General features: G+C 51.8%; 1 protein-coding gene across 3 annotated transcripts; it reads left to right on the top strand.

Annotated features, from left to right (window-relative positions):
- The first annotated feature begins 1,112 nt into the window (after positions 1–1,112).
- Myo1g (myosin IG) lies at positions 1,113–20,404 on the top strand. Of its 3 annotated transcripts, none has more exons than XM_090332516.1 (22): positions 1,113–1,302; positions 2,940–3,148; positions 3,318–3,411; positions 5,361–5,526; positions 5,750–5,803; positions 6,239–6,349; positions 6,567–6,683; positions 7,198–7,422; positions 7,510–7,655; positions 7,979–8,093; positions 8,366–8,413; positions 8,620–8,690; positions 10,979–11,053; positions 11,248–11,380; positions 12,362–12,528; positions 12,882–13,089; positions 14,624–14,847; positions 15,783–15,927; positions 17,376–17,480; positions 17,702–17,815; positions 19,952–20,106; positions 20,181–20,404. In XM_090332516.1, the coding sequence occupies exons 1-22, from the start codon at positions 1,208–1,210 to the stop codon at positions 20,341–20,343; spliced, it is 2,940 nt and encodes a 979-aa protein (XP_090188642.1). In that variant the 5' UTR covers positions 1,113–1,207; the 3' UTR covers positions 20,344–20,404. The 3 variants fall into 3 exon arrangements, with proteins under 3 accessions (XP_090188642.1, XP_090188640.1, XP_090188641.1); XM_090332514.1 differs by having other exon boundaries at positions 8,243–8,413; XM_090332515.1 differs by having other exon boundaries at positions 8,243–8,413; positions 20,186–20,402.
- Positions 20,405–20,959: the final 555 nt, after the last annotated feature.

Genomic DNA, 20,959 nt, shown 5'->3' with positions numbered 1-20,959 from the left:
CTTAGAGCTTAGGAAGGGAGAACTGACTACTTAGAAGCAGAACCTGCAGGCTAGGAGTTTGGCCTAGTGGTAGAGTGCTTGCCTCACATGTACAAAGAGCTCTAGTCTTGAGAAAGTCCAACAATGAATTCAAGCTCCAGGACTGGGGAAAAAAAAAATGTGCCTAGTGGTAGCATGCTCGCCTAGCATTCACAAAGTCGAGGGCTCGATTCCCCAGGACCACATACACAGAAAAAGCTGGAAGTGGCACTGTGGCTCAAGTGGCAAAGTGCTAGCCTTGAGCAAAAAGTGTCCAAGGTCAGTGCCCAGGCCCTTAGTTCAAACCCCTTAGTTCAAAAAAAAAAAGAATGTGTTAAATTACCAGGTGACAGTGGTTCACGCCTGTAAGCCTAGCTACTCAGGAGGATACGATCTGAGTATCTCTGCTCAAAGTCAACCAGGGCAGGAAAGCCCATGAGAATCTTTGATTGTCAAAAAAAAAAGCCAGAATAGGGGTCAGGAGTTTGACCTAGTGGTAGAGTGTTTGCCTAACATGCACGAAGACCTGGGTTGGATTCCTCAGTACCACATACATAGAAAAAGCTGGAAGTGGTGCTGTGGCTCAAATGGTAGAGCTCTAGCATTGTTAAAAAAAAAAAAAAAGCAGGAGTGGCTCAAGTGGTGGAGTGCCAGCCTTGAGTGAAAAATCTCAGGGATGGGAATGTAGCATAGTGGTAATGTACTTTACTAGCTTGTGTGAAGAGATTCCTCAGTACCACATAAATAGAAAGAGCCAGAAGTGGTGCTGTGGCTCAAGGGTAGAGTGCTGGCCTTGAGCAAAAGCAGCTCGGGGGCAGCTTCCAGTCCTTGAGTTCAAGGACACACACAATCAAATGCTACTAAAATCACTTGGGATTGGCAACCAACCTACAAAATCTTCTCTTTTGCTTAAAGGGCAGACTGGGATTTCTGAGGGGTCAACAAGAGCCCCTCCAGAGCAGGGTGGGCCATTAGGGGCCATCTCCCCAGGGAACCAGAGCAGGAAGCCATACCCTTCACACCCCTGGGGCGGGAGCAGCAAGTGGGCAGGGCCATACTCCTAGGGCGAGAACCCACTTCCTACTTTACCACAGTAGTGCAGGAGGCATCTGCAGGGGGTCGGGGCCTCCCTGGGCCTTCCCTCCCTAAGGCCTGTTGTACAGAAGGGTTTTGGCACCCTGGTTTGAGGATGGAGGACGAGGAAGGTCCTGAGTATGGAAAGCCTGACTTCGTGCTTTTGGATCAAGTGACCATGGAGGATTTTATGAAGAACCTGCAGCTCAGGTAGATGTGGGGCTGGGACTTGGGGGGGTTCCTTTCTTTCCCCATCACCCCCTCTTCTCACAGACCTGAGGGTAACCTTGAGAGGCATTTTGGTCCCCCATTATCAGAGAAGGGAAAAGAGGCAAATACACACCCAGACCAGGAAGGCTGAAATGAACCTCAAAGTATGCCCCAGGGAGATCCCAGGGAGAGAGTAGCTACCCACAGTGATGCCAGGTCCGCCGCTACCCCTTCTCACTCTCTAACATGACTCATGTACTTGCCACCTCTTCCTGTAACAAGGCCACCACATGAGCCCCCTGGGTTCAACAGGAAAAGACACTGGACAGGAGCTGTGTTCCCCCTTTACTGTCCTGTCCTGCTGATTCTCTCTCTCTCTCTCTCTCTGAATCTTTTTCTTTTTCTTTTCTTTTTTTTTTTTTTTGCCAGTCTTAGGGCTTGAACTCAAGATGTGGGCACTTCTTTGAGTTTTCTCAAGGCAAGTGCTCCACCGCTTGAGCCACAGCACCACTTCTGGACTTCTCTGTGTATGTGGTACCAAGGAATCGAACCCAGGGCTTCATGCATGCTAGCCAAGCACTCTACCACTAGGCCACAGTCCTGGCCCTTTGTCTGAATCTTATATGGGGCCTTGGGGGACCCCAAGATGAAGTGGGCAGGTTCTACTTATGGTCCAATAATTTCACCTATTGAGATGGTGTTCCAGGGATGAGACACAGGTTATAGGTGACATTGGAGTCCATGTGACACTGAGGAGGACAGGCAGGAATAGCACAGGAGCCGGGTGCACTGCACACTGGTGGCCTTGTGTGCAGCTGGATCTCATGCCTGCTTCCTAGAAAGGTCAGCAGAACATGGGACCAGGAGCCCCACTAAGCACAGAAGCCAGGAGCCCTGGTTCTGACACATGGGAGAGTGAGGCAGGACATAGCTCAGTTTGTGCTTTGTGTCCACCTTGAACACTGATTCTAGAGAGGACAGTGACTAGCCACCAGCCACACAGCATGGAGACCTTGCAGAGTGCCTATGTTGGAGGCCACAGAGGAAAAGGAATCCTGGCCAGGGCTGCCTGGTGGGTCCCACACACCAAAAGCAGTTCGGGCCAAGGAGTGAGTTCTTGGGGCCAGTTCTCCCAGAGGTAAAAAGATGAAGAGAGGCACTGGCTCCAACTGATCCCTTGGTCTGTGAAGGTTAGAGTAAAGAAATGTGAGGATGTACTGGAAGAGGGGTGTTGGTCCAGACCGGGGACACGAGGACAGCAGACCACAAGCACTAAGATCTGGGTGGGGCAGGGCGGGCCCTCTTCCGTGTAAGGTTCCCGCCTAGGCCCAACACAGGAAATAGCCAAATCTTCCCCTCCTTTCTCTCAGAGCCCCTTTCTCAGATCCTCTGTCAACCAGTCTGCCCTGTAAGTCTACCCAGAAGCCAGCCCTGAGCCAGCTGGGCACATGAATGGCTGTTTCTGATACCTGGATCCCCTGTCCCCTATGACAGGATGTGGAATCCATGCTCGAGGCTGTGGCTCAGCTCACCAAGGATCCCCTTCACCTCTGTGTGCTAAGCCCTTTCTAGTACAGGCACTGGCTGACATGGGCTGCTTACACATGAATGTTGAAATCTTGCTCTGCTGTACCCAGGTTTGAGAAAGGCCGAATCTATACCTACATTGGGGAAGTCCTGGTTTCTGTGAACCCCTACCAGCAGCTGCCCCTATATGGATCTGAGGCCATCGCCAGATACCAAGGCCGGGAGCTCTATGAGCGGCCACCCCACCTCTATGCTGTGGCTAATGCTGCCTATAAGGCAATGAAGCGTAGGTCCAGAGACACCTGCATCGTCATCTCAGGTACCCGTCCCAGTGGCCCAGGCACCTGAGCCACCCCTGATTTATAAATGACGGGGGGTAGGATGCTTAGAGCATTTCCCATTATCTAGGATGGATGTGGGCAGAAACAGGGAGGTGGGCTCAGAGGCACAACTATTGTTGATTCTTCCATCTCCTTTCTTCTTGGCAGGGGAGAGTGGGGCAGGGAAAACAGAAGCCAGCAAACATATCATGCAATACATTGCTGCAGTCACCAACCCAAGCCAGAGGGCTGAAGTGGAGAGGTGAGAATCGTTGGGCCCTAGCAGAATCAAGACTTGTGTGAATAGGGAAGGGCCTGGCACCAAGAAGGAAGAGATGGGAACTAAAGCCCAGCTCGGGCCCAAGGTTTCAGAGGTATGGTTGGGCCATGCCTAGACTGTCTCACATGAGGGCAATGAAGGCTATTAGCTACAGAAGGGTTATCACCAAAAGGTGGATGCAGGGTTATAGAAAATACTGGAAATGGCTAACGACAGGTCAGGGTCATCCTTGGGAGTCCACAAAAGCCTGAAGGAATTTGGTAGCCTGTCCAGGATGGTAGAACATGCTGGACAGGCCTATGGGTTATGGCTGGCTCAGATCCAGGAAGGGCTGGTCCACCCATAGCTCTACCTCTCCTCCAGGCCTTGCAGAAGCTGCTTCCTGTATCTGAGCCTGAGTCTTCCTGTCATGGTATCCTAGGGTGTGTCTGGGGGAGGGGAGGGGAGGTCAGTTCCTAGGACAGTACTACAATCTACCCTGTAGCCTGAAGTGCACTGAAGAACAGTGAGATTACCTCCTTCTTCACCTCCCTAGGCTGCAGCTTAGTGGGGACAGCACAAAAAGCAAAGAATAGGCTGGGTACCAGTGGTACTCAGGGAGACTGAGATCTGAGGACAGCTGTTCAAAGCAAGCCTGAGCAGGAAAGTCCGTGAGACACTTTTTGTTGTTATTGTTGTTGGTTATGGGTCTTAAACTCGGCCTGGTCACTGTCCCTGAGCAATTTTGCTCAAGGTTAACCACTCTACCACTTTGAACCATATTGCCACTTTCCCTTTTCTGGTGGTTAATTGGAGATAGAGTCTCACAGACTTTTGTGCTGGGTCTGGTTTTGAACTGCAATCCTCAGATCTCAGCCTCCTGAGTAGCTGGGATTATAGATGTGAGCCACCCAGTGCCTGGCTGTGAGATTCTTTGTTTGGGGTGGGGTTCGTGGGACTTGAACTCTGGGTCCAGGTGTTGTCTGAGAGCTCTTTAGCTCAAGACTACCGCCATACCCCTTGAGCCACAGTACCACTTTGAGTTTTCAGGTGGTTAGTTGGATATAAGACTTTAGGCTGGGATGTAGCTCAGTGGCAAAGCACTTGCCTAGCAAGTGCAACGTCCTGGGTTTGATCCCCAGTACCAAAAAAGAAAAGTAAAAAAAAAAAACACAGTTAAGAAAAAACAAAAAAAGAGTCTCACAGACTTTTTAGTGCCTGGGCTGACTTTGAACGGTGATCCTCAGCTCCTGAGTAGCTAGGATTACAGGTGTGAGCCACCACGCCTTGCTGGCTGTGAGACTCTTTTTTGTGTGTGGGGGGGGTGGTCATGGGATTTGAACTCAGCCTGGGCACTATCCCTGAGCTCTTCAGCTCAAGGCTATTGCCCTACCTTTGAGCCAAGCCCCACTTCCCATTTTCTAGATGTTAATTCCCATTTTCTAGGGGTTAACTGGAGATAAGAGTCTCAGGTCCTTTTGTACTTGGGCTGGCTTTGAACCTCAATCCTCAGATCTCAGCCTCCTGAATATCTAGGATTACAGGTGTGAGCTACTGCACCCGACTCTGTAAGACTCTTATCTCTAATTAACCACCAAAATGCTAGAAGTGAAGCTATGACTCAAGTGGTAGAGAGCTAGCCTTGAACAAAAGAGCTCAGGACAGCACCCAGGGCCCAAATTCAAGCCCCACAACTGCCAAAAAGAAAAGACAAAGAAGCAAAGAACATTTCCTGGGTGCCTGGTCTGGGCTCAGGGCTGCACAGACCACATGCAACAGCAGCAAGTCTGTCAAATGCATGCCCAGGTCAGAGACACTGGGCAAAGTGAGACACTGGGACTCCCCCACTTGCTCTCAGCCAGTTTCCTGAAATGCTGTCATTTCTGTGGGGAAGACTCCGACAGGCCACTGTTGTACATCTTTGTCTTCAGGCCTAGCCCCTCTGTCCACAGGGTCAAGGATGTGCTGCTCAAGTCCACCTGTGTGCTAGAGGCTTTCGGAAATGCTCGAACCAATCGCAACCACAACTCTAGCCGTTTCGGCAAGTACATGGACATCAACTTCGACTTTAAGGGAGACCCTGTGGGAGGACATATCCACAGCTACCTCCTGGAGAAGGTGGGCCAGGGGGGCCAAAGAGACCTTTTGTCCTAAGGCTTGGGACCTGAGGGTGTGTGTGTGATATGGAGTTAGAAAAGCTGCACTGTCTCTGTGGTCCCAGACATGACTCTCGAATCTCCATCCTCCCCTGCATTTGACAGCAGAAAACACTCAAATGGGGTCCAGGGATGGGGGGCTCGCCCATTCCCAGGCTGAAATCCAGCTGCTCCTCTCTCCTCAGTCTAGGGTCCTCAAGCAGCATGTCGGAGAAAGGAATTTCCATGCCTTCTACCAGGTGAGTGAGCCTCTGTGTCTGAGGTGGGGATGAGGGTGAAGAAGAGAGGTGGAATGAGGAGGTCAGCAAGCCACACCCACCTTCCATAACATTCTTTGCTACTATGTTCTGTTCTACCTATCCCAGCCATTACCCTCACTCCCCACCACACCTGTCCCAGCATCAAGCCTCTCCCCCATACACAACATGATGAGAGCTCCTAAGCAGGGTGTCCCCAGTATCTGAGACCCTGAAGATGTAAGAGCACCCTGGGCCTTGGGCAATGTCTCTCTGGGATCTGAGCTCTACCCTCTTGCATATGGTCCTAACTTCCTCTGCCATTAGTTGGTTTCAGGTGGGGAAGTAGGATGCATCCTGTGTCCTCTGTGCATCTGGGAGGGGTGGGAGAGTCCTTGGTGATGAGTGGCCTAACCAAGGGACATTTTATATCTGCAGTTACTCAGGGGCAGTGAAGACCAGGAGCTGCAAGCACTCCACCTGGAGAGAAACCCTGCTGTGTATAATTTTACACGCCAGGGAGCTGGTCTTAACACGGGTGTTCACAATGTAAGGGAAAGGGCTTAAATGAGGGTGGGCCCAGGGTCCTGGGACTGGGGACAAGAAATCAGTGCTGACTGGTTTAAACCAGGGGGTTGTCAACAGCTCAGGTGGGTGTGGAGACAGCTATGGGAGGAGACAGGTTGTAGGCTCTTAGGTGCCTGGGATGGAGGACTCAGGGAGGCCCTGGGCCCCACTGGCCTGAGTGGTTAAACTCTTTCTCCAGGGCTTGGATAGTGATGAGAAGAGCCACCAGGCAGTGACAGAGGCCATGAGAGTCATTGGCTTTAGTCCTGAGGAAGTGGAATCCATCCATCGCATCTTGGCTGCCATATTACACCTGGTGAGCTTGGCTTCAAGGACCACAGAGGTGTCCTTTCACAGGCCATGAGAGACAAGGACTGGACTCCTGAGATACCCCATCAAAGTTATTGAGCTGACCCCCTTTTCTGCTGAGAGCTGACAACACTCACATGGGGTCTGGCTGAGGGCTAGTGATGAGCTTAGTGGGTGCCTGGGTAGAAAGCCAGGGGCCCAGGCTCCTCTTGTACCATGAGTGACAATATAGCATGGAGCAGACATGGAGCACACTGCCTCTTGATGCTACTGTTGATGAGGCCCCACCCCCCTCTCCTCTGTGAGAGACACAGGGAGCAAATCATAGCATGAGAGACCTTACCTATGATTCTAGAATGCCCTGCTGTATCTATGGCCTGCAGTGGCCAGCTGGTCCTGATATCTAAGCAGGAACCGATCTTCTCACCTCCCCATTTCATGCCTCCCTTCCTTCTTTCCGCTCGAAAGTGTCTGGGCTCCTTGGATCCTTCCTGGACTCTTCATGATCCTCTCCTTGCCAGGGAAACATTGAGTTTGTGGAAACAGAGGAAGATGGGCAGCAAAAGGGAGGCCTAGCCGTGACTGAGGAGGCTCTGGTGGGCCACGTGGCTGAGCTGACAGCCACACCCCGAGACCTAGTGCTCCGTTCCCTGCTGGCTCGCACAGTGGCATCTGGAGGACGGGAGCTCATAGAGAAGGGCCACACTGTGGCTGAGGCCAGCTATGCCAGGGACGCCTGTGCCAAGGTAACTGCCCCCCCACCCCGAGATCGTCGGAGGGGAATCTCGAGAGGCCAGATCAGTGGCAGTAAGAAGTGGTGTGCTCCCTACCAGGCGGTGTACCAGCGACTATTTGAGTGGGTGGTGAACAGGATCAATGACATCATGGAAGCTCGTGGTCGCGATCCTCGGCGTGATGGCAAAGACACTGTCATTGGGGTACTGGACATTTATGGCTTTGAGGTGTTTCCGATCAACAGGTAGGCAGCCCAGCCAATCGCATCCTCTTCTAACTCCCCAACACTGCAATCCAGGGAAATGTGGCAGAGAGGCAGGAATGTCTGGATTCTCTTGTTGGTCCCTGGGTCCCAAGACTCATGTCCCCCGAGGCACAAGTGACCCTTAGGGAAGGCAGGCTTTGGGGATTCACTTCTGGTATGTAACTCCCAAGTCCATTCCAGAATGGGCATGGTGGGGGCAGAATAGAGCCAGGGGGTCCCAGCTCAATCCAGATGTCAAGGGCTGGCCATCCGTTCCACCCGTCCTGGGGAGTGGGCATTCCTCTGACTGCCCTGTCTCGTAGCTTCGAGCAGTTCTGCATCAACTACTGCAATGAGAAACTCCAGCAGCTGTTCATCCAGCTCATCCTGAAGCAGGAGCAGGAGGAGTATGAACGCGAGGGCATCAGCTGGCAGAGCGTGAGCACTGGTGCTGGGCTGGGGCAAGGGTTGGGTGGAGAAAGATGAGATGACCAGCAGCCTCCAGGGCCTAATGGATGCTAGAAAGGGGAAGTGGCTGGCTAGTGAGAGAACTTTAGGAACCATTTGCCTGGCTGCTTCTGCTCCAGGTGGAATATTTCAACAATGCCGCCATAGTGGAGTTGGTGGAGCGGCCGCACCGGGGCATTCTGGCTGTGCTAGACGAGGCCTGTAGCACCGCGGGGCCCATCACTGACCGCATCTTCCTGCAGACCCTGGACACACACCACCGCCATCACCCTCACTACTGCAGCCGCCAGGTGCTCCGGCTCGCCCTGTGTCAGGACCCAGTGGTGGGACATGGTCAAAGGGCTCTTGCAGCTGTGCTCCTTGAGGACTGGGCATAACCCAGTTTGGTGCCATTGTGGCAATGTCTCCCCAGGCAGGAGGGTTGTGGGATTGTCCCCTCATGTGGACCCCAGACCTGCCTCTGTCTTCTGTGTCTTGACTTCAGCTTGTGCCCTAGCTTTGCCCCACTGACAAGACCATGGAGTTTGGACGAGATTTCCGGATCAAGCACTATGCAGGGGATGTCACGTAAGTGTGCCTATCCATTGCTGTTTCCCACTGTGGGCTTCCTTGCACAAAGCAGGAGTGTTCTGGGGAAATGGCCAGGCTCTTCTCATCCTTCACCACAGGGCAGGACCAGAAGCTCTTTCATTTGTATTTTAGTACTGTGGCTTAAACTCTGGGCCTGCTGCACAAGGGTGCTTTCTCTTTATGTTTGTTTGCTCAAAGCTGGTTCTCTACCGCTTGTGCCACATCCCCACCTCTAGTTTTTGTTTGTGTCTGTCAGTTATGGGGCTAGAACTCAGGGCTTGAGAATTGTTCTTGAGCTTTTATGCTCAAGACTAGCACTCTACCACTTTGAGCACAGCACCACTTCTGGTGTTGGGGTGGTTAAGATAAGAGTCTCATGGTCTTTAGTGTATGGGCTAGCTTTGAACCCAGATCCTCAGATCTCAGCCACTTGAGTAGCTAGGATTACAGGTGTGAGTCACCAGTGCTCTGTTGAATGCCCTGTTGACTTTTCTACCCAGGCTGGCTTCTAATTGCATTCCTTAGATCTCAGCCTCCTGAGTAGCTAAAATCACAGGCATGAGCCGGGAGCAGTGGCTCATGCCTATAATCCTAGCTATACAAAAGACTGAGATCTGAGGATCATGGTTCAAAGCCAGCCCAGGGAATTCAAAACCGAGAGAGAGAAACGTATCTCCAATTAATCACTAGAAATGGCGCTGTGGCTCAAGGATAGGGAGGTAGCCTTGAGCTGAAGAGCTCAGGGACAGCATCTAGGCCCAAGAATAAGGTGGTAGCCTACTCCTGGGTAGCGCCCAAGCTCCCCCCCCAAACAAACAAACAAGCAAACATCACAGGCATGAGCACTAGCTCCCCACACCCCGACCCCGGCCCCAGGTACTGGAGTTTGAATTCTGGGCCCTGAGCTTGCTAGTTATCTACTCCATCACTTGAGTCAGGCCAGGACTCTGAGTCTTGAAGACAGAGGCCCTTATCTCTGGTGGAATTCATCTGGGAGCTTTAAAAAAACATTCCTATGTCAGTTGGGAATGTGACTTAGTAGTGGTAGAGTGCTTGCCTAACATGCATGAAGCCCTGGATTTGATTTCTTGGTACCACATACACAGAAAAGCTGGAAATGATGCTATGGCTAAAATGGTAGAGTGCTAGCCTAGAGCAAAAGAAGCTCAGGGACAGTGCCCAGGCCCTGGGTTCAAGCCCCAGTCCAGCAAAACAAAAAACGAAATGAAACAAATTCATGTTAGGCATGGTTCTACTTTTTTCTGGCACCTACCTCTTGGTGGAGGAGCTACAGGTTTGGCATATGTTTATGTGTGGGTATGTGTACATGCATGCACACCAGTTACTGGGGCTTGAATTCAGGGCCTCACACGTTTGTTCAAGGATGACACTCTACAGCTTGAGCCATGCTTCAAGTTCTGGCGTTTTGCCTATAAATTGGGAATAACAGTCTCTCAGATTTTTTGGCTCAGGCTGGTTTTAAACTGTGATCTTCAGATCTCAGTCTCCTAAAGGGCTAGGATTATCACATGAGGCCACCAGAACTTGGCTAGATTCTGCTTCTTTCCCCCCCTCCCGCCCTACCCCGAGTCCTAGGGCTTGAACTCAAGGCCTAGGAGTTGTTCCTGATCCTAGTGTTCTAGCACTTGAGCCACCAGTTCACTTCTGGATTTTTGTGAGTAGTTTAATGGAGATAAGAGTCTCACAGATTTTCCTGCCTGGGTTGCCTTTGAATCTTAATCCTGAGATCTCAGCCTCCTGAGATCTTGAGCCACAGCATCACTTCTGGCTTTTTTTTTTCTATGCATATGGTACTGGGGAATCAAACCCGGGTCTTCGTGGATGCTAGGCAAGCACTCTACCACTCGGCCAAACTCACAGCCCTACAATGGGAATTTCGGTGTGACATTTCATACATACAATGTATCCCAATAAACTCAGCCCTTCTATTTCTGTCCTTCATTTTCCTTTTCCCCTTCCTAAAACAATTTCAGTGTATTTTATTGTTCTGTTTTCATTATTTTACCAACATTTACCATGATTCACCATCTCTATTGGCCTTTCCCCAGCCACTTGTCTATGCACTCCAAAGAGTCTGCTTTACTTTAGATGAGAAACTCTGTAGGAGGAAGTCAGGTAATGACAGAGAATCCAGAAGTGAGGACGAAAGACGTAAAGCACCAAGGGCAGGAGGGAGGAAGAGGATCTATGAGATGGGAGGCAGGTGGGCGATTAGGATTTAAGACTGGGCCCCTGATCCTTTCTCTGGCCCTGGCTTTGGGCAGGTACTCCGTGGAGGGCTTCATTGACAAGAACAGAGACTCTCTTTTTCAGGACTTCAAGCGGCTGCTGTACAACAGGTGGGCCTGCCTGGATGGGTGTGGGTACCAGAGGGCCAGGGCTCAAGACCTTCTGGGAATCTAGCCACCCTACTACCTACCTAGTAGACAGCCCAAGGCACATAGACATAGCTCCCGGAGCGCCACTGGGGTGTGTGTGTGTGGGGGGGGTCCTGCACAACCAGGACAGCTGGGTATGCAGCCTATGTTTGCAGCACGGATGCTACCTTACGTGCCATGTGGCCAGATGGTCAGCAGGACATCACAGAGGTGACCAAGCGTCCCTTGACAGCCGGCACACTCTTCAAAAACTCCATGGTGGCCCTGGTGGAGAACTTGGCCTCTAAGGTATGTCTCACTCCACCGACCTTCCAGATACAACTCTTTGTGCCCCAGGAAGGGCTTATAATAGGACATCCTTGTCTTGTCTGCCTGAGCCCCATTCTGCCTCAGTGGGGGCCCACTCGCTGCAGAGGTTGTCTGCAGCCTCCCTTGACTCACTATGTCCCGGGTGGGAAAGGTCCTGAGAGACTACTAGGACTGGAATCCACCTGGTCCAGCTCCAGCTGAGAGCAGGACAGATGGAGCCAGGAAATTGGCAGAAGCAGTCATTTTGGGGAGAGCTTCATGCCCAAAGCCAAAGGAGAATTAGAGGTCACACAGCAGAGTGGGCTTAACAACAGGCTTGGTAGCTTCTCTCAGAATAGAGAAAGAGAAAAAGAAAGGTGTCACTGGTGACTCATACCTATAATTCTAATTACTCAGGAGGCTGAGCTCTCAGGATCATGGTTTGAATCCAGCCTAGACAGGAAGGTCTATAGGACTCTGATCTCAATTTAATCAGCAAAAGGCCAGAAGTGGAGCTGTAGCTCAAGTGGTAGAGTTGTAGCATTGAATGAAAAAAACTCAGTCCTAGGCCCTGAGTTCAATCCCAGCACCAACACAGGGGGTGAGGGGCAGAAGGAGAGGTTTACCCCTTCAGTCCAGGCTCTCTTGGACTGGAACCTGAACTGACCCTCCATGTTCTTGTCGAGGGGCTTGAACTCTGGGCCTAGGTGCTCTTCCTGAGCTCTTCAGCTCAAGGCTCGGGTTCTGTCACTTCTGGTTTTCTGGTGGTTAATTGAGGCTGATTTTGATCCGCAATCCTCAGATCTCAGCCTCCTGAGTGGCTAGGATTACAGGTGTGAGGTACCAGCGCCCAGCCCTCCAGGGTCTTTGATCTGCCACAATTTCCTCTGGCCTAGCCCCAACAGTATGGGTGCTTGTGGGGGTGGGGAAACCCTCACCAGAACAGAGCATACAGATTCCATGGAACCTCTCTCCCTGAAGGAGCCCTTCTACATTCGCTGCATCAAGCCTAACGAGGACAAGGTGGCAGGGCGGCTGGATGAGGACCACTGTCGCCACCAAGTCTCCTACCTGGGTCTGCTGGAGAACGTGAGGGTCCGCAGAGCTGGCTTTGCTTCCCGCCAGCCCTATCCTCGATTCCTGCTCAGGTACAGGCAGTGGGCCTGTCACTCTGTAGATCACAAACCCCGGGGAAGGTCCAAAGGGCAGGAGCAGAGGGCCCCGACCTACAAAGCGCTTCACATGTGGTAGCCCTGCTGATCTCAACTCTAAAATGTCCACGAGGACATGTGTGTGAGCACATGTGGGTGATGAGCATGTGGACATACGTAGGCAAGCGTGGCAGATGTGAGGGCACATACACAGGTGTCATGAGTGCCTCAGCCAACTGCTCAGAGCATTTCTTCCCTGGCCTTCTGGCACCCCTGTAGTCTCCCCCAGGGCCGATGGGGAAAGCTCCATCCTCTCAGGACAGACGTCCACTCCCCTTCCTTGGTGACAGGTACAAGATGACCTGTGAGTACACGTGGCCCAACCACTTGCTAGGCTCCGACAGGGAGGCCGTGAGCGCCCTCCTGGAGCAGCACGGGCTGCAGGGCGACGTGGCCTTTGGCCATAGCAAGCTGTTCATCCGCTCACCCCGGACCCTGGTTGCCCTGGAGCAGAGCCGAGCTCGCCTCATCCCCATCATCGTGCTGCTGCTGCAGAAGGTGTGAGGGTGCAGAATGGGGGTGGGTGGGGGGAAGAGATGTGGCTCCTTCCCCCATCAGGTCCTTGTACTGTTCCTGGTTGGTCAAGGTCAAGACCCTTACACTGCTCTAAGATGTACACTGATTTCATCCCTGAGGCTGGTAATTCTAGCTACTCTAGCTACTCAGGAGGCTGAGATCTGAATCTGAAGGACTGAGGTTCAAAGGCAGCCCAGGAGGAGAGTCTGTGAGACTCTTATCTCCATTAAACTACTCACAAAATCCATAATCTATCTCTTTCTCTCTGTCTCTGTGTATCTGTCTCTGTGTGTGTGTCTGTCTGTCTGTCTATCTGTCTCTCTCTCTACCACTACTGGGACATGAACTCACTTTTTCACTCAAAGCCACAACTCCACTTTCAGCCTTTTTTTTTTTTTTTTGTCGGTTGTAGGACTTGATTTGGGCCTGAGTATTGTCACTGAGCTCTTTATACTCAAGGCTAGCACTCTACCACTTTGAGCTACAGCGCCACTTCTTGTTTTATTTATTTATTTTGTCACTCGTGGGACTTGAACTCTGGGCCTGGGTGCTATCCCTGAGCTTTTCAGCTCAAGGCTACTGCCCTACCCCTTCAGCCATAGTACTACTTCCGGTTTTCTGATGGTTAATTGGAGACAAGAGTCTCAGGGACTTTAGTGCCTGGGCTGACTTTAAACCTTGATGCTCAGATCTCAGCCTCCTGAGTAGCTAGGATTACAGGCGTGAGCCACCATGCCCAACCCTCTTTCTTTTTTCCTTCCTTCCTTCTTCCCTCCTTCCCTCCCTCCCTCCTTCCCTCTCTCTCTCTCTCCCTCTCTCTCCCTCCCTCCCTCCCTCCCCCTTGCACCCTCTCTTCTTGGTGCTGGCACTGGAGCTTGAACTCAGGGCCTCCCTCATCTTCTTGGTCTCCTAGTAGCTAGGTATAGGAAGCTCCCAGCCAGTCTAGAGTATGCCTAGGAGTGGTCAGGTGACCATAGAGGTAAGAAAGTCCCTCATCTATTCCCATCCTTCCTCTCACACGCACCTTCTCCCAGGGATGTGGATGCCTTGCAGTGCCAGCTTTAAAAGCCAGGCATAGGGGCCGGGAGTTTGGCCTAGTGGTTAAAGTGCTTTCCTAGCATGCACAAAGACCCAGGTTCAATTCCTCAGTACCACATACATAAAAAAAAGCCGGAAGTGGTGCTGAGGCTCAAGTGGTAGAGCTCTAGCCTTGAGAAAATCCAAGGACAGTGCTCAGGCCCTGAGCTCAAGCCCAGGACTGGCAAAAAAAAAAAAAAAAAAAGCCAGGCATAGGTGACAGGTTCTTTTCTGAGGGTCTGCAAAGCTTTGAGAAGGGCTTGCCTTACCTAGCCAGCCACAGATATAACCAGGAGATATAACCTCTGGCTGGACATGAGTCCTGGGGGATGGGTCAGTGTCCCTGGAGGCAAGTTGGACCACTCAGGAAAGATTTAAGGCATAATTGGGTTAGGATACACGGCCTGGGCTGCATCTTCTCTACGCTGTATCCCCCCAGGCATGGCGGGGCACCCTGGCTAGGTGGCGCTGCCGTCGGCTTCGAGCCATCTACACCATCATGCGCTGCTTCCGGAGACACAAGGTGCGTGCTCACCTGGCTGAGCTGCAGCGGCGATTCCAGGCTGCCCGGCAGCCCCCTCTCTATGGTCGTGACCTTGAGTGGCCACCACCCCCTACCGTGCTGCAGCCTTTCCAGGACACCTGCCAAACACTCTTCTGCAGGTACTTAGCCCATGGTGCTACTTCCTGTCCAGCCAGCAAGCCTCCCAACACCCAAATCTATCATCCTAGCCCACATGGCCTCGCAGAAAGATAAGGTTGAGTCCTGTTCACTGGTTGTCACAGTCCATGGGTGACACAGAGCCCTGACTGCCCCAACACCATGGTGGTGGACATTTGAGGGTTGTGGCCATCATATACAGTGGGAAAAAGGACCAGTTAAGACTGGGAATGAGCTGGGAGCAGTAGCTCACGCCTGTAATCCTAGCTATTCAGGAGGCTAAGATCTGAGGATCGCAGTTCAAAGCCAGCCTGGACACTAGAGACGGGGATACTCTTATCTCCAATTAATCACTAGGAAAGGGGAAGTGGGGCTATGGCTCAAGGAGTAGGGTGGTAGCCTTGAGCTGAAGAACTCAGGGACAGCGCCCAGGCCCAGTTCAAGCCCCATGACCCACCAAAAAAAAAAAAAAAAGACTGGGAGTGATGGGCTAGGAATGTGGCTTAGTGGTAGAATGCTTTAAGCCCTGGGTTGGATTCCTCAGTATCACATACATAGAAAAACCTGGAAGTAGTACTGTGGCTCAAGTGGCAGAGTGCTAGCCTTGAGCAAAAGAAGCTCAAGGACAGAGCCAAGGCCAGGAGTTCAAGCCCTAGGACTGGCAAAAAAAAGATTGGGGGTGGGAGATTCGATGCTGAGACAGAGCCTTGAAGCCTGTGTAATTCTCCAGGAAGAAACCTGCAACATGTGTGGCCAGAGCAGAAAGGTGCTAAGTGGGTCTAGGGCAATGGATGGGCATAGCATGAGGAACCAAAGGCTGGCAGTGGGCAGGCCTCAGGGAGCAGCCAGCACCAGGCCACAGAGTAGCTGCCCCGGGGAAGGAGCCGGGAACACACGAATGCACACATAATCATCCTCTGATGCTGCACGATTCCAGGTGGAGGGCCCGGCAGCTCGTGAAGAACATCCCCCCTTCAGACATGGCCCAGATCAAGGCCAAGGTGGCTGCTATGGAGGCTCTGCAGGGGCTGCGTCAGGACTGGGGCTGCCAGCGGGCATGGGTTCGAGACTACCTGTCCTCTGTAAGTGCTGGGCAGACCTGGGTGGTGGATGCTCTTTCTATGCCTTACTAGCCATGCTATCCAGAATGGTAGGGGTCTAGCCTGTTGTCTGGGGCTTTGGTATCTACCCTTCTTTCTAAGATTTCATCCCTGAGGCTTGAGGAATAAGGCCGGCCTTCCTTCCTTTCCTTTCCTTTCCTTTCCTTTCCTTTCCTTTCCTTTTCTTTTCTTTTCTTTTTTTTCTTTCTTTCTCTCTCTTTCTTTCTTTCTTTCTTTCTTTCTTTCTTTCTTTCTTTCTTTCTTTCTTCTTTCTTTCTTTCTGTTGGTTGTGGGGCTTGATCTCTGGGCCTGAGCTCTTTGGCTCAAGGGCTAGGGCTCTACCACTTTGAACCACAGCACCACTTCCAGTTTCTGGTAGTTACTTGGAGATAAAGAGTCTCATGGACTTTCTTGCCCAAGCTGGCTTTGAACCACAATCTTCATATCTCAGCCTTCTGAGTAGCTAGGGTTACAAGCATGGCTTAAGGCTTGCCTTTTTCTTGTTCTTTTCTTTTCCTTCCTTCCTTCCCTCTTTTTGCCCTGTCTTCTTTCCTTCCTTTCTTTTTTTTCCTTCCCTCCTTCTTTCCCTCCCTCCTTGTCTTCCCTCTCTCTCTGCCAGTGTAGAGGCTTAAAGTTAGAGCTTGGCTGCAGTCCTTCAGCTTACTCACTCAAGACAACCCCCCTGCCCATTCTATTACTTAAGCCACAGCTCCACTTCCGGATTTTTTGGTGGTAAGAGGTAGGAGTTTCACAGGTTTTCCTGCCCAGGCTGACTTTGACCCATTAGTCTCAGCTGCTAGCCTCCTGAGTAGGTAGAATTACAGTGTAAACTACTGGTGCCTGGTCCCTTCAGGGTTTTCATCACTCCCACCCCCAGCCTGGCTCTGTGGAGCAGCCCCTGACCCTTGAGAATTCCATGCACTTAGTTTCAGCCTCCCCTTCATTCTTGTCAACACAGGCACTCATGCACACAAGTGTACCCCCACTGTCATGGCTTCTTTAGATCTCTCCTGGCTGCTATGAGTTTGCTTACCCTGGGCCTGGTCTTCAGGGGGCAGAAAGTTGAAGGGCTTTTGACTCATCCAGGTGCAGTTTCCATGTGGAGAGGCCAGGCTCCTGGCTCGTTCCTGCCTTCTTCAGAGGTCTGTCCAAAGCTACCCACACAGTGCAAGCCTAGGTTTAAACTGCCATGACCAGCTAAATAGGTGGTAAGGATGAGGAGGGTAGAGTGCAGACTTAAAGCAGGAGGGCCCTGTGCCCTCTTTCCTCATGGAACCCAGTGCCACGTGCACAAGCATGTGTCTGTGACTCAGTTTCCCCAAGGGAAAGGATAGTTGTGGTGATTCCTAGGGATTTGCCATCCATTGCCTATAATCGCAGGCCTCAACCTAAGCAGACCTCTCCCCCCCACACCCTTCATCTCTCCTCAGGGCACTGACAACCCCACAGCTTCAGGCCTGTTTGCTGAGCGACTAAAGGCACTTCGGGAGAAGGATGGCTTTGGGACTGTGCTCTTTTCTAGCCACGTCCGCAAAGTTAGTACCAGGTCCAGGGGTTCATGGAGGGCATGGGATGGAGAAACTCAGGAGAGAGCCTAGATGGCTCCAGCCTAGGCCTGCTGGGCTCAGGCCTGAGACGATAGGAACTATCCTCCTGAGCCAATCAAGAGGACCCAGGGAAGGGAAGAAGTAGGGACTGCCAGGGGCCAAGAGGGCTACAGATGGTACCAGCCTGGATCCAGCCACCCCTTCTGTAGGTGAATCGCTTCCACAAGAGCCGGGACCGCGCCCTGCTGCTCACCGACCGGCACCTCTATAAACTGGAGCCTGGCAGGCAGTACCGAGTGATGCGGGCAGTGACCCTGAACGCGGTGAGTTCCGTGGGCGAGGCTGTGTGCAGAGCATTCATGAGGGATGCAATGGGCCCCTGGTGGGGAAAACAACCTCAGTCTCCTTTTCCCTGTTCATCTAGGCTGGTCATGGGGCTTGAACTCAGGGCCTGGGCACTGTCCCTGAGCCGCTCTATGCTCAAAGCTAATGCTCTAGCACTTGAGTCACAGCACCACTTCTGGCCTTTTCTGTGTATGTGGCACTGAGGAATTGAACCCAGGGCTTCGTGCATGCTAGACAAGCACTCTACCACTAAGCTACATTCCCAGCCATCACAGATCATCTTAAATCCCACCTGTGTAACTGAGCACCACCAGTGGCTCTTGCCTGTAATGCCAGTTACTCAGGAGGCTAAGATAAGAGGATTGAGGTTCAAAGCCAGCCTGGGCAGGAAAGTCTGTATGACTATTGTCTCCAATTAAACAGCAAAAAACTGTAAGTAGGGCGGGGAGTTTGGCCTAGTGGTAGAGTGCTTGCCTAGCATGCATGAAGACCCGGGTTCCATTCCTCGGTACCACATACATAGCAAAAAGCCGGAAGTGGTGCTGAGGCTCAAGTGGTAGAGCTCTAGCCTTGAGAAAGTCCAAGGACAGTGCTCAGCCCTGAGCTCAAGCCCAGGACTGGCAAAAAAAAAAAAGAAAAAAAAAAAAAGGAAAAAAAAGAAGAAAAAAAACTGTAAGTAGAAGTGGGCACAGTGGCTCATGCCTATAATCCTAGCTATTCAGGAGGCTGAGATCTGAGGATCATGGTTCAAAGCCAGCCTGGACACTAAAAAGTCCATGAGAGTCATCTCCAATTAACCACCAGAAAACCAGACATGGGGCTGTGGCTCAAGGGGTAGGGTGGTAACCTTGAGCTGAAGAGCTCAAGTACAATGCCCAGGCCCTGAATTCAAGTCCCACAACTGACCCAAAAAAAAAAAAACTGTATGTGGAACTGTGGCTCAAGTGGTAGCGCAGGGGCTAAGAGTATGGGCTAGTGGGAGAGTGCTTGCCTGGCATGCACAAAGTCATGTGTTTGACTCTTTGGTACCACATATACAGAAAAAGCCAGAAGTAGAGCTGTGGCTCAAAGTGGTAGAGCACTAACTAGCCTTGAGAAAAGCATTCAGTGACAGTGCCCTGGCCCTGAGTGCAAGCCCCGTGACTAACAGCAACAACAGAAAACAAAAACCCTAAAAACTCAGCTGGGCACTAGTGGCTCAAGCCTTTTTAACTAGCAACCCAGTGAAAGGTTTCCCCAAGAAAATCACTCTGACACATGGTCACATACAAAGAAATGTAATGTCAGTAACCTGATAGGCTGTCTCACAGGCAGACAGCAGCAGCTAAAGGGGACTACAAGCATAGTTTTATGGGGTCAGGTTTGTGTGAGCCATGAAGAACATGAGAGTGGGAGGCTCCATTGTGGTGGGGGCTGAGATTTACGGCTGCAGCTACATGAGCAGGAAATTACTTCAAGCGGATCTCTTGTTACCATTTATGGTGGTAGCTGCACAAAGGCAAACTGCTTCCAGGGGGAGCAGCTGTTACTGGTTGCAGCTGTTTGTTTTGAGAGGACCTGACACCCTTTTGCCAGCTAAGCACCATGCTTTACTGCAAGGCCTAAGACTGTGGGGGCGTCTCCTGAGATGGAGAAGATCCAGCTGACACGCAGAAGGCTAGGAACTGAGGATGGCATTTCAAAGCCAACCTAGGAGACTCATCTCCAATCAACCAGCAAAAAGCCAGAAATGGAGGTGTGGCTCAAGTGGTAGAATACCAGCCTTAAGTGAACAAGCTAAGGGACAGAATCTCAGTTGTAAATTCAGGCCCTAGTCTTGGTGTGCATGCGCACACACCCACACACGTACCCCAAAACACAGTCATAATAGCATATTCAAGCTTGGTAGCCGCAAGTAAGCAATGGCTATTATATGGATCTGTTATATGGCAAAAATTTGCCCTGCCCAACCCTCTGGTTTGTCCGCAGGGATAAGTGGGAAAGCAGGAAGGGTGAGAGGGTGGCTTAATGCTGGAGCAAATTGACTGCCAAAGGCGGACCTGCCAAATAGAAGCCAGGAACGTCTTCCTATTTGGAGTGCAGGGTCCACACCTGATGCCAAGCTCTTTGCCCAGGTGACAGGGCTGAGTGTGACCAGTGGCCGGGACCAGCTGGTGGTACTGCATGCACGGGGCCAGGACGACCTTGTAGTGTGCCTGCACCACTCCCAGCCACCCCTGGACAATCGCATTGGGGAGCTGGTGGGTACACTGGCTGCACATTTCCAGGCGTAAGTGTGGGACTGGTAGGAGATGTGTAGAAGCAGAGCTTTTCCATCCTAACCTCCTCCTCTTCCTGTTTCAGAGAAGGTCGCGCTCTGAAGGTCCGAGTCTCCGATTGCATCCAGTTGAGCCATCGGGGCACTCAGCGCCATGTCTCTGTGGAATCCAGGCCAGAGCAGCCTGAGCCAGATTTCTGCTGTGGCCGGGGTGCCTTCACCCTCCTCTGGCCAAAGCAGCTAAGCTAACCTGGCCTGGCCTCCCTACAGCTCTTTAACTCTGGCTGGAGCCTCACACAATAAAATATTCTCGGTCTATGCCTGGTGTCCTACCCATCTAGACAGAGGGCTGGGTCCCCCAGACATGTGCTAACTCCTATATGGGCCAATTTCCACCTCACATACCCTACTCACCTACTGAGGGCATGGGGGGGGGGGGTCACATGAACTGGAGAAGGAATATCAGATGCCCAATCCTGACTGATGTAGCAAGACTTAGGCCCCAGGGATCCAGCTCAGAGGCTGGCTGCTGTGACCCTGCAGTCTCGAAGGAAGAGTTCTCCCCAGGCTGCCTCTTATGGCTCCAGGCACACAGTGGCCTCTGTCTCTCCCTTCCTACTCACACGTCTTCTGGTCATATTTCTTACTGCTCTGGGGAAGGCCCAGGGGCAACGTAGAGAAGAGAGAGGGGAAGTAGATCTGGGGCACAGTGCAACCATAAGAGCCATCACAGGATGTGGTTTTGGGCAACTGTGGCCTAACCTCTTACTAGAATCTTTAGTCTCTTTACTAGTTAGGATTACAGGAGGATGCTACCATGTTAGGCTTGTTCATTCCTTCTCTCTCTTTTTTTTTTCCCCCCCAA

Source organism: Megascapheus bottae, chromosome 5 (genome assembly GCF_031878675.1).
Source record: "Megascapheus bottae isolate mThoBot1 chromosome 5, mThoBot2.hap1, whole genome shotgun sequence".
NCBI classification, from domain to species: domain Eukaryota; kingdom Metazoa; phylum Chordata; class Mammalia; order Rodentia; family Geomyidae; genus Megascapheus; species Megascapheus bottae.
The sequence above is the reverse complement of the archived record's forward strand: the minus strand, read 5'-3'. Positions and strand labels throughout refer to the sequence as shown.

Coding starts and splice junctions, on each gene's coding strand:
- Myo1g (XM_090332514.1), top strand. CDS start 1,208: ATGGAGGACGAGGAAGGTCCTGAGTATGGAAAGCCTGACTTCGTGCTT. Junction 8,414..8,619: donor CTCACTACTGCAGCCGCCAG/GTGCTCCGGCTC, acceptor CTTGTGCCCTAG/CTTTGCCCCACTGACAAGAC. Junction 17,481..17,701: donor TTTCTAGCCACGTCCGCAAA/GTTAGTACCAGG, acceptor CCCCTTCTGTAG/GTGAATCGCTTCCACAAGAG.